We start from the raw sequence: 13,386 nt of genomic DNA, 5'->3' as shown, positions 1-13,386 counted from the left end.
CCAGATGTCAGAAAGATTACCAAACAGACAAAAAATAACGAGTGTTGGTGAAGATATGGAGAAAAGGGAACCCTTGTACACTGTTGGTGGGAATGTAAACTGGTGCAACCACTATGAAAAACAGTATGGAGATTTCTCAAAAAATTAAAAACCGAACGACCATACAATCCAGCAATTCCACTTCTGGGCATTTTTAAAAGGAAAAACAACCACTAGTTTGAAAATACATATGCACCCCAAGTTTGTTATTTATAGCATTATTTGCAATATTACTTACAATAGCCAAGACATGAAAGCAACATATTCATCAATAAATGGATGGATAAAGAAGATGTAGTATATCTAGGCAAAGGAATATTACTCAGTCACAATAAAGACTCAGACAGAGAAAGACATATTATTTCACTCATAGGCGGAACCTAAAAACCAAAACAAATGAACAAACAGAACAGAAACAGACTCAGATACAGAAAATGAATTAGTGGTTCCCAAAGGGGAGAGGGTTTGGGTGATTAGAGAAATTGATGAGGGAGATTAAGAGGTACAAACTTCCCATTATGAAATAAATAAGTGATGTAATGTACATTCTAGGAAAATAGTATGGTAATAACTTTGGTGACAAATGGTAATGAAACTTATCACAGTGATCATTTTGTAATGTATAAAAATCTCAAAAATTTTTTGAACTGTTGAACACCTGAAACTAATATAATCCTGTAATCAACTATACTTCAATAAGAAGGAAGGAAGGAAAGAAAGAGGGAGGGAGGGAAGGAGGAAGAGAGAGAGAAAGGAAAAAAGGAAAGAAAGAGCGAGCTTCATAAAAATTTTTAATTAAAAAATAACAATAAAGTTGTCAGGTTAAAAAAAAAGAAGTTCAATGATGTCTTCCATCCTATAGAAAGTTATTTATGTTACTGCCGAGTAATTATCTTCTCAGTAGCTCTTCTTCCCAAAGTCTTGTATAAATTCTGCTAAATTCCAAAATGTTTAGTATGTGTGATTTTATTTTTGCTAGAAGTTAAAGAGCTTTACATCAAGGAGGGTGGATATAGTGCAGATCAGAGTTAACATATGAACACAGAATTCTGAAGGCCAGTGTATCCCTGACAATGTAAACATCTCTGGAACTAGCAGAGGTCTGAAACTAGCAGAGGCTTTCAAAAGTCAGGCAATTGGTGGAAGTTTGAGACAGTTTTATTGCATCTTTCCTATTATTCAGGAAAATCCCATAAATGGATATTTAGGTTAAACAATAAAGTAATTTTAGTTCAACTAAAGAAAAATGTAGAATGGTATACAAAATATTCCCAGGTGTTTTCTTTAGATAGTAGTAAAGGTGCTAGTTGTTTTCTTTCTTCTCTGTCTTTATATTTCCAGATTCTTGTTAATAATGTATGTTATACAATAAAACTATCTTTAAATACTATTTTAATTGACATAAGAAGAAAAAAAAGTGAAAACTTCAAACATGCTTCCTGGCTGACCCACTTAAACAATCAAATGTGCTCTCTTAACTCCTAACTCAGTAGAGCTTGGTGGATGAGTTATCCAGAAATTTATTACACTCATGTCCTTTTTTAAGTAGTATATTGAAACAATCTGTACTTTTAAAACCTCCAGTGGACTTTAAGGTATTTAGATTTAGTACTGATTAGTGATGTCTTCCTCTTTAAGAAACATCATGTTCTTTATCCTTCCACCTCACTCATGGGAACGACTCCCTACTTTATGGGATCAATCAAGAGATTTTCCAGGTGCATAGGCTGTCTGGCAGCAGGGACTAGAATAGATATACACATACATATGTGCATTTGCACATGCAAGCACACACATACATTATTGAAGTGAAAGTAAAGAGACATCATTTTTTTCTAAGATGCTCATTTAATATTACCTGTGGGACAAAGGGATGTGAGTTTTCTAATCAAAAAGTTGGTGAAGAAGACAATGCAGGTTAGATATAGAATGTTCTCCCCATTGTAGAGGCAATATATTTTATTAATATAAATAATCTCTTTCACCTTCAAAATCTCAAAGATCATTTTTCAGCCCCTCCCTCTTTATATTCTCTCCCTATCTAGAATAGAGTCCATGATTTACTTCAATAACTCTTTAGCTAATAACTAGGACTCTTTTATTCCTCTTCTTTTAGTTGTTTCAGTCCTTGGGCACACTATAAACCTGTATTGACCCAACTATCTGTTGTGTAAATTTCTGTGTTTAGATAGACCAGTGTTGCTGGGGGTATTACACAGAAGAGTGTGTTGATACTACTTAAATTAATGGTAATCAATCTCAGCTAGTTCATCTACACTGTCCAGAAGCTATTATATTGTATCTGCTCACAGCCAGAGCCTGAGCGAGAAATTGTTAGGGGTGGTAGAGATGGTATAATCTCCAGAAGTTTATTCCATAGATGATATTAGTGTCCTGGTTGGGATCTAAAATGAGTTGCCATGATTCAAAAAGATTTCTGAGTTGGGTCTTAGACATGAAAATGACTGAAAGCAATTGAAAGGAAAGTCTGTTAACTTTCTGCTAATCTTTCCGAAGAGTTATAATGTCATAGAAGTCAAAGCCTGAATAACAAAATCATTCACATAGTGCTGGGGGCCAGCGTGAGGAACTCCGCCCATGGCAAAGGTCATGAGGAAGGAGGCTTGGCATACGCAAAGGCGTGATCAAGCCTCAGGAAACCCCCTGTTCCCGAGCATCTAACCCCAAAACCAGAGTCTGTTTTATGCTCTCACCTACACCTCTGACTTTACGGGGGGCTTTCCCCCATAACCGTTTCTCTCGGAGGAGTAAACGTGCAGCTCCAAGGCAATAAAAATTCTTGGGCGTGACAAGAGTGTTTCAGCTTACGGACTCCTCTGAAGGTTATCTAGCCCACCTGTATAGGTTTGTCCGGCCACATGTGATTGTTTACAGCCTCCCAACCTGAGAGGCACGAGATGTTTTAGACTTACTAAAGGCAAAATCTTTTGGGGAGTTGGAAATTATTAGTATAGTGTGTTGGTTAGGAATTATATTGGTGAAGGGTTCTTCATTTGTTGTGTCAATAATTGCTGCTAATTCCCTGCTCTGGGTGGGACAAGGATGTTTCAGGTCAAACCTCTCTGCTAACAGACTAGCTTGTGTGACAGGATTATCCATACTGCTGCCACTAGGCACATGATTGTTTACTACCTCTCAACCGTAAACAGCACAGAGAGTTTTGGAGTACTTTGAGAGTCTTAATTAGCATAGGACTTTTTCTTCTTGTTGAGTCAATGATTGCCACCAGGCCTCTATATCCTTAGGCACCTGGGAATATATTAATCAATGTATTTGGAATATAGCAAAGGAAATATAGTAGTTTTTGATGTTAGCAATACTAGACTTTTTGAGTTAATGGATTTTCTCTTTTGTAATAGATCACTGTACTTTGTTATAAATCACTGTGTCCTTGCTATGTAAGAATGTAACTTTATCATATCTTAAGACTAAATAGATCTTAAGGGGAGCATTGGTGAAAGGATTTTCATTTGTTGGGCTGATGTTTGCTGCTAAATCTCCATGTTCCCTACCCTTGTAATGAATATAACTAGCATATAGGAAGAAATAAGTATTAACCTTTAAGAATATAGGAGAAATAAGTATTAACCTTTAAGACTAATTATGTTAACCTTGGGTTAAATAAATTCCTTTCTTGATTGTAACTCACTACACCCTCACCCTATAGGAATGTAACTTTATTTGGAGGGTGGTGCCTGGTTTAAGAAAAAACACCCTTGGAAGAAATAAGTTTTTTGGTTATCAGAAAGAAAGGATCATAAAATGTCAGCAGGTCTCACTCATGGCCAGAAGATGATGTAATATTCCTAAGACCTTTCTTTTTATACATTTATGTGAAGCACCTGATTTTGACAAAGGTCAGGACTGCTGACTCCCGCGTGACTCTGTATTCATCCCTATGTGTAACAAAAGGTATATAAGCAAACCCCAAAATAAAGAAATCGGATCAGTTTCCGGAAAGACTGATTCCCCCATGTCGCTTCTTTCTTGCTCCCGTTTTTCTGGCTGAATTCCCATCTGGAGCATGGATGCTATTCCACGTAATCCAAGTTATTCAGCCTCCTTTTCTCCACTAATCTTCCTACTACACTATCCATTTCTAATCTCTCTATATCTGTGATTAAATATGTATTTTTCCAAGGACGCCGACTCCGTCCCCACCTTCGAATCACCCTGGATCCACCGGGGCTGGACCCCGGCAACATAGTTTCCTAAACCTGCATTAATAAGAAAAGTGTTGTTAAAGTAGAACAATCCCCAGAAGAATTCTCTCCCAACCTCCTCCAAGATACCTCCACAGAGATCAATGGACAGGGAAGTCTTCCCAGAGAATAGAACAGAAAGATACAAACTAAAGAATTCTCTACACTTGCAGAAAAGAAACTTTTGCCATTATGGTCCATCAAGATGATACATTATGCTATGTTATCTCTGTATTTTCTCCCCATTTTTACTGTTTCTAAATGAAAATTTTATTGTAGCCATTCTTTTTTTCTTCCATCATTGTATATTGCTTGCCCTGCTGCATGTTCTGTCGCTAAATTGTGTCCGACTCTTTGTGACAACATGAACTGTAGCCCTCCAGGCTACAGCTCTCTGTCCATGGGATTTTTCCAGGCAAAATTACTGCAATGGGTTGCCATTTCCTGCTCCTGGATCTTCCTGACCCAGGGATCAAACCCACATCTCCTGCATCTGCATTGGCAGGTGGATTCTTTATCATTGAGCCACCTGGGAAGCCCATATTGCTTGTCTGTGAGTAACTATATTTAGCTAGGATATAGGGATAAAAATTGGCTACCATTTGGACTGGCTAAAGTGTTAGACACAATAGTCAGAGACTTAGATGAATGCAGTCAACAGAATAAGCTTCATTTGTTTTATGTCCTTATTCATTCTTCGAAATAAGTATAGGTCTACATGTCTATCTAGGCAGACAGCCAAAGTAGAGAAAGCACAGACTTTTCTCACCACCAGTCTACAGCCTGCAGAATGGCATCAGGTGCGATGAGATGGAACACACTGTTTCTCTGAATCCCATGTGTGGGTTAAGTGAATAACCACATTTCCTGTGTCTGCCCACATGTTGCAAAATCCGCAATTCAGAAATTTGGGGGCACACTTCATATCATACCATCTGTTCTGGTTCATTGTATAAGAATCTAAGTCTTTGAGGAAGGTGACATAGTGGACCAAGAGACCTGGTTGTCACCTCCTCTGAGAAGTTTGGCCATGAGGCTCCTCCTGATCATTGCAATTCTGCTGTTCCAGAAGTTCACAGGTAATCCAGAGATTTTCAGGGGCTCACTCAAACCACATTGGCGGTACAGTGGTGAGTGTAGATGCTTTCCAGGGGCTCACTCAAATCAATAATGGATAGAGTACTTTCAAGAACTCAAGGGAATTTTATAACTCACAGTAGGAAAAGAGGCCCTAGGAATGGCTGAAGTCTATCAAATGTCATCAAAATTTCCCTCTTCCTGAGTGCTTCTACTATGGTACTCTTCTTAAAAGGAGTATTCATAGAGCTAAAAAGAGGTCATAATTTCCTCTGACAAAGACTACAGAAAGACATAAGACCAATAACTGGGAATACCCTTATTTCTTTGGATACAGTTTTTACTCTAGCACCCAGCCTTATTTTCTTCCACTCTGATACTGTATATACATTTTTTAATCTATCAATATTATACTAGCATGTGTGAATAGTGGAAGAAGAAACTTTGGATTCAGTCTTAAGAAACATGCCTCAACATCTACCACTTTATCAACTTTAGATAAAAGGTGAAGACTCACAGAGCCTTAGTTTCCCCATTTGTGGAGATGACACCTCGTTCATGGTAGGTAGGTTTAGTTGCTCAGACCCGCATGGACTATAGCCCACCAGGCTCTTCTGTCCTTGGGATTCTCCAGGCAAGAATACTAGAGTAGGTTGCCATTTCTTCCTCTGGGAGATCTCCCTAACCCAGGGATCAAACTCAGGTCTCCTGCATTGCAGGCAGGCTCTTTACCAACTGAGCCACCAGGGAAGCCCTTTGGTTCACAGGGAATTTATTAAGTGATAAAACATCCAGCGTAAGTCTTGGCACATAGTAAGAGTTTAAAAATTAGCTTCCTGTCCTCTTTCACAGCCAGATCTCTTGTATTTGCTTGTTATGATAGAGCAAGAATGGCCTACTTCTAGCCCCTTAAACTTCTACCAGTCAAAGGAACTCTAGAACCTGGTGTTGGAGGCAGCATTTTTGTTCTCAGCCTTCATCCTCTGGGGTTAGTATCCAGAGGATAGTACCAGCCCTGAAGCCAAAATATGAACATCCTAAACTCTGAGATTATTGAAAATACTTAGGATCACTGAAGGATAGAAGACATATCATGGTGAGCAAAGGTCTGGAGGAATTCCTTCCTCTGGAAGTAGAAAGAGAATGGGGAGTCATGGAGGAATAAAACAAATCTAAAATTATTGTGATGCCATAGAAGCCAAAGGAAGATATGCATTGATAAAAATGTACATACTGAGAAGCAACAGAGGAGGAAGAATGTTGAGGGGGAAACATCTGACCGGACCCAAAAAAAGTCATTCTTTATCATTATAGCAAGTGTGAACCCAAGAGAAGAGTCTGAGTCAGATATAAATACATAGTAACAAATTATTGTATTCTGAGCAGTGGTAAAGAAGTGGTACATTGTTATGTTAATGTTAAGTCACTTTAGTCATGTCAGACTCTTTTTGACCCTATGGACTGTAGCTTGCCAGGTTCCTCTGTCCATGGGATTCTCCAGGCAAGCATATTGGAGTGGGTTGCCATTTCCTCCTCCAGGAAGTAGTACCTTAGAAGCTATCAAATAGAGGCAGATTTACTGAGGTTCTCAGATGGAGCATAGCATAGTTCCATAGCCTGAACTCAAGAACTCGATTTCTTTATTTCTGTAAATAAGACCCACTGCTCTTGGTGAAGTCCATCAGATGTTGGGTGGATGCCCAGAACTCTAGAGGAACAAAACATGAGTGATCAGCTAGACATAAACATTGAGGTTCACCCTCTTAGAGGGTAATATCTGTGGGACATTACTGATATATGCTCGGTGAGTCTCCCATACACCTTATCCTTACAAACATCCCCTGTCTTCCCCATGACCAAAATTACCTTTTGTCTCAAACTCTGACCTTGGCCTATTGTTCTTTATGTGCACAGTAACCGAACAACTTAAGAGATGCTGGAATCAATATATACATGGATACTGCAGGAAAATATGCAGAACAACAGAAGTACGTGAAGTACTATGTGAAAATGGAAGATATTGTTGCATCAATCTTGCGGAACTGGAAGAACGTAAAAAAATTACCAAACCACCTCGTCCAAAGCTAAGGACGTTGGCACTTACTTTTTCTCAAGATTATTTAATTGAACAGAATTCTACACACTCCCACAGAAAGCCTACATAAATCAAACACGATTTTCTGTCCGTTTCTCAGCCTATTCCATTGATCTAAGCTGAAGTGGTCCACATCCTCTCCTTTCCTGTTCCTAGATCCCCATAATGACCTTAAAGAATAGTCTAATAAAGCTCATTGCCAGTTTTCTGACTCATTATTCTTTAACCAGAGATTGAAAACTCAACATATCAAATTATGAATTGATAAGGGCAACAGAGAACCTACCCTTGAAAGGGGGATATAATCAATACACTAAAAAATCTATAACATGGAAGACTGGAAGGAGACAAGTAGACATGTAATTCAGGAGAAGAAATACGAAGCTGAGTATTCAAGAGAATTTGTGAGTGAATTTGGATTAAAGTAGTGCCTTGTGAAATATGCAGGATTTCAACATCAGAGAGTTAGTACAGAAGGTAATTTGAGTCAACAACATGAAATCAACAAAGAGAAGGAAATTAGAAAGGACAGGACATTTTAGGAGAATATATGTGCACTTTGTTTGATTTAAGAATAGAGTACCCAAAGTTGAACTATGGGTAAGACTAGTTTCTTTAGTGTGTAAAAACAATGAACTGGGAAGATGGAAATGAGTAAGATTCCACTATTATGGAGCTCACTATATAAGGAGGAGACAGACACAAGTATATAACTGCAAGACTAAAGTTTTTATTTTCTTTGTTGTTGTCGTTGTTTAATGCGTTACCATTGGTAATGCATCCTATCTGTGACTGGGGCGCTTACGAGTTCGGAGGAAATGTAAAGAACCTAGGAACTGGTCTGAATTGCACTATTGTATGAGACTTACTGCTGTCTTGATATGCAGAATGACATAATGACAATCCATTTACACATTCCACCTAATTCTTAAAGATATACGTTTTGGATAAGATTAACACAAGTAGTCATGTATAGATGTGAGAGTTGGACTATAAAGAAAGCTGAGAGCCAAAGAACTGATGCTTTTGAACTGTGGTGTTGGAGAAGACTCTTGAGAGTCCCTTGGACTGCAAGGAGATCCAACCGGTCTATCCTATAGGAGGGCAGCCCTGGGTGTTCATTGGAAGGACTGATGTTGATGCTGAAACTCCAATACTCTGGCCACCTGATGTGAAGAGCTGACTCATTTGAAAAGACCCTGATGCTGGGAAAGATTGAGGGCAGGAGGAGAAGGGGACGACAGAGGATGAGATGGTTGAATGGCATCACCGACTCGATGGACATGGGTTTGGGTAGACTCCGGCAGTTGGTGATAGATAGGGAAGCCTGGTGTGCTGCGGTTCACAGGGTCGCAAAGAGTTAGACATGACTGAGCAACTGAACTGAACTGAACTGAACACGAAAAATTCCCTTTCCAACTCCTTTCCACACTATTTTCCAGTTTTGTTTCTTATGTTATTTCACCACTGTAATATCCATCATGAATCTGTGGTATATGTTCTCTCAATTATCCTCTTCTCTCCTGTCCTAGGACTGGAGCACAGAGTATACAAGATGCCCCCAAAGTATTTTGTAGTGCCAGAAAGTAAGGACATGCTATAAAAATCAGAAGGATGAGGCATGTTAATAGGACATAGGAGTCACTTTGAAAGAGTTTTAAATGACCAAAATTGCGACAATTTGAGTAATAAAATAAATAACATAACATTGGATTATAAATACAATGCAGAAGTTAACATCCATGAGTCCATACTGGTATGAATAAATAAACGAGAAGAAACAGATTTTTCTGCACAGAATTCCAAGTAAAATATAAATACTTCCTCCCTGAGGAGGTGGAGCTTCACCTCCCTCTCCCTTGCATATGGGCTGTTTTTGTGAGTTGCTTCCAAAGTGTAGAGAATGAAAAGGAGCAAAGAGTCACGTTACTGTGGGTAAACCTAATGAAATCATGCTGTAGGTTTCATGGGAAAAGCATGATAGCATGAACATATATGATGTGAGGAAAATGGCCTTCACCTTTGCTGTCTTCCTCCCAAAAACCCATAACTTTGGTCTAACAGTGAGAAAAAGATCAGAAAAACCCAAATTGAGTGGCAATTTGCAAAATATTCAACCAGTACTCCTCAAAACTGTGAAATTCACCAAAAACAAAAAATTTTTGAGAAACTGTAACAGAACAGAGGAGGATCAAGGAGACATGACAACTAAAGGTAATGTGATATCCTGTGTGGGTTCCTAAAACAAGAAAAAAATGTTAAAGAAAAACTATTGAAGTTATAAAAGCAGAGCTTAGTCAATGTTCTTAACTGTGAGAAATGCATCAGGGTCGTGTAAGATGTTAATACCAGGGAAAACCGGATGAGGAGTATCCAGAAGCTCCCTATACTGTCTTTGCATTACTTTTCTATAAATAGAAAGTTGGTCTAAAATTAAAAGTGTATTTCAATTAAAAAACTAAACACAAAATCAATCTGACAGTAGTCTCTCTTTTCCTACTTGTCTAAGAGCCTCTTATGTTATATCTTTAAACATTTCATAGAATCAACTAAGATTCACCTCTGTATAGGAAGTGTACAAATTATAGGTTGTTTCTTGAAGGCTTAAAGGATAATTCCCACTTTCTATTTCTTTTAGTCAGCTTTTGTATTTTTACTTTGTTGTTTTTCCTATTTTTTAAGATTTTCAGATGTATTTGCCTAAAATAACTTGCAAAGTTTTCTTTTTAACATCTGTAAGATACATGGTGATCGCCGTCTGCTTTGTGACCATTGTTTATGTCTTTGCTTTTCTCATGTCTCACTATTCACTTATTAAACAAACTTTCTTCATGAATTTTAGTTGAGCTTCCACTTCTTCAAGGTCTTTACTTATGTTCTTACTTTCCCTTGTTTTTCAAACAACTTCACACGCAATAAAATCACCTGTGTTTTATTTTTTATTTGGTGGAAAATTGTTTTACAATACTGTGTTTGCTTCTGCCATAAAGCAACACAAATCAGTCATAATTAATATGTGTATCTATATATATATAAAATCCCTCCATCTTGACCCTCCCTCCCCTCCCCTCATCCCACCCCTCCAGGTCGTCACAGAGCGCTAGGCTGGGCTCCCTATGTTACATAACAACTTCCCACCGTCTCTCTACTTTACACACGATAGTGTATATGTCAATGCTACTTCCTGCATTAATCCTACCCTCACCTCGCCCCTCTGTGTCCACAAGTCCATGCTCTACGAGGTTCATCAGTACTATTTTTCTAGATTCCATTTATATACATTAATAAATGATGCTTGCTTTTCTCTTTCTGACTTCTTCATTTTGTATAAGAGGCGCTAGGTGCATCCACCTCACTACATTTTACCTGTGTGAAATACAATGTCTTATATCTACTTTTTAAATTTTAATATGCCCTTTTTTCTAACATTATTAGATGAGTGTTTATCTCTTTTATTTTTAGTCTTTCTTCATCCCATACATGAGAATTTTAAAGCTATAGATTGCCCTCTCTACAAAGCATTAGCAATATCCCACAAATTTTTAGCAGATAGTATATGTTTATTATTATATTAAAAACCTTCTCACTGTTCTTAGATAAGAGTACATAAATAGAACCTAGATTACATAAAGACTATAGGGACAAATACTGACCACAAAATTTTCTCAATTAATTGTAATGACAAATACAGTAATACTGCTTTGTGCTGTGCTTAGTTGCTCAGTCTTGTCCAACTCTTTGTGACCTCATGGACTGTAGCTCGCCAGGCTCCTCTGTCCATGGGGATTCTCCAGGCAAGAATACTGGAGTGAGTTGCCATATCCTCCTCCAGGGGATCTTCCCAAACCAGGGATCAAACCCAGGTCTCCCACATTACAGGTGGATTCTTTACCAGCTGAGCTACTAGGGAAGCCCTAAATGAGGAAAGGGTAAATGAGTTACTAAACAATAGGCATAAAGTTTCAATTAAATAATATGAATCAGTTGTAAAGACCTTCTGTGTGATATTGTACCTATACAATAGTATACTGCACACTTGTGTAACATTATAATAAATGCACATCCGTATTTTCTAACGGGGTAGGTAAATGTTAAGTATGGCTTCCCTACTGGCCCAGATGGTAAAGTATCTGCCTGCAATGCAGGAGACCCAGGTCGATCCCTGAGCTGGGAAGATCCCCTGGAGGAGGACATGGCAACCCACTTCAGAATTCTTGCCTGGAGAATCCCATGGACAGAGGAGCCTAGGAGGCTACAGTCCATAGGATCACACAAAGTACTGGAGCTTCAGCTTCAGCATCAGTCCTTCTAATGAATAGTCAGGGTTGATTTCCTTTAGGATTGACTGGCTTGATTTCCTTGCTGTCCAAGGGACTCTCAAGAGTCTTCTCCAACACCACAGTTCAAAAGTTCTTCAGCAACTCAGCCTTCTTTCTGGTCCAACTCTCACATCTGTACGTGACTACTGGAAAAACCACAGCTTTGATTATATGGACATTTGTCAGCAAAGTGATGTCTCTGCTTTTGGATACACCATCTAGGTTGGTCATAGCTTTTCTTCCAAGAAGCAAGCATCTTTTAATTTCATGGCAGCAGTCACCATCTGCAGCGATTTTGGAGCCCAAGGAAATAAAATCTGTCACTGTTTCCATTTTCCCATGAAGTGATGGGACCAGATGCCATGATCTTAGCTTTTTGAACGTTGAGTTTTAAGCCAGCTTTTTCACTCTCCTCTTTTGGTTTCATGAAGAGGTTCTTCAGTTCCTCTTTGCTTTCTGCCATTAGGGTGCTATCATCTGCATATCTGAGTTTGTTGATATTTCTTCCAACAATCTTAATTCATCCAGCTTGGCATTTCACATGATGAACTCTGCATATAAGTTAAATAAGCAGAGTGACAGTATACAGGTGGCACTAGTGGTTATAAAAAACAAAACAAAACAAAACCCACCTGCCAGTACAGGAGACATAAGAGATACAGGTTCACTCATTTTTTAAAAATTTCATTTAGTTCTTTTATATTCACTTCTGGTCTCTCTTCAGTTCAGTTCAGTTCAGTTCAGTCACTCAGTCCTGTCCTACTCTTTGCAACCCCATGAATAGCAGCACGCCAGGCCTCCCTGTCCATCACCAACTCCCGGAGTTCACTCAGACTCAAGTCCATCGAGTCAGTGATGCCATCCAGCCATCTCATCCTCTGTCGTCCCCTTCTCCTCCTGCCCCAAATCCCTCCCAGTATCAGAGTCTTTCCCAATGAGTCAACCTCTTTGCATGAGGTGGCCAAAGTACTGGAGTTTCAGCTTTAGCATCATTTCTTCCAAAGAAATCCCAGGGTTGATCTCCTTCAGAATGGTCTCTCTTAGGACTGTTTTAAAAAGGACTTCGATTTAGGGAACCCCAGTTATATAATATAAACTTTGTAATCTGCAAGAAAAAGAAATGTATAGTAAATCTAAGTCTTGATTTTTACCTTTCTATTGTTAAAAAAAAAAGTAATAATAATATACAGAGTTTACAAAAAGAAAAAAGAGAGAGAGAGACACGGGTTCAATCCCTGGGTCAAGAAGATCCCCTGGAGGAGGGCACGGAAACTCACTCCATCCTTCTTGCCTGGAGAATCCCATGGACAGAAGATTCCATAGGGTTGCAAAGAGTTGGACACGACTGAAGTGACTTAGCATGCACACACATGGGGAGATAAGGCTTATTGATTTCTTTATCCAAGATGAGTAAATGTTAGCTTCATGAAAGCTACTTATGACTAATACTTCAACCAAGCAACATCAATGGATGTCACCACAAAAGGTTCAGTTCTGTTCATTTAGAAAGCATTTCCTACAGGCATGACTTACTAAAAATTTTACCTAGTTCATGAAGAGCTTTTTAAATATGTCCTTCTCAATTTATAAGGCTTTAAATTTCATTCCTTTTTTAAAGTTTTTAATTTCAGCT

General features: G+C 38.5%; 1 protein-coding gene across 1 annotated transcript; it reads left to right on the top strand.

Moving 5' to 3' along the window:
- On the top strand, positions 5,293-7,504 carry LOC102181793 (beta-defensin 127). The gene is made up of 2 exons (XM_005688446.1): positions 5,293-5,341; positions 7,254-7,504. Exons 1-2 carry the CDS (start codon positions 5,293-5,295, stop codon positions 7,502-7,504), a joined length of 300 nt encoding a protein of 99 aa, XP_005688503.1.

The sequence above is a fragment of the Capra hircus genome, chromosome 13, assembly GCF_001704415.2.
Source record: "Capra hircus breed San Clemente chromosome 13, ASM170441v1, whole genome shotgun sequence".
Lineage (NCBI taxonomy): Eukaryota > Metazoa > Chordata > Mammalia > Artiodactyla > Bovidae > Capra > Capra hircus.
This window is presented reverse-complemented; position numbering and strand designations above follow the sequence as displayed.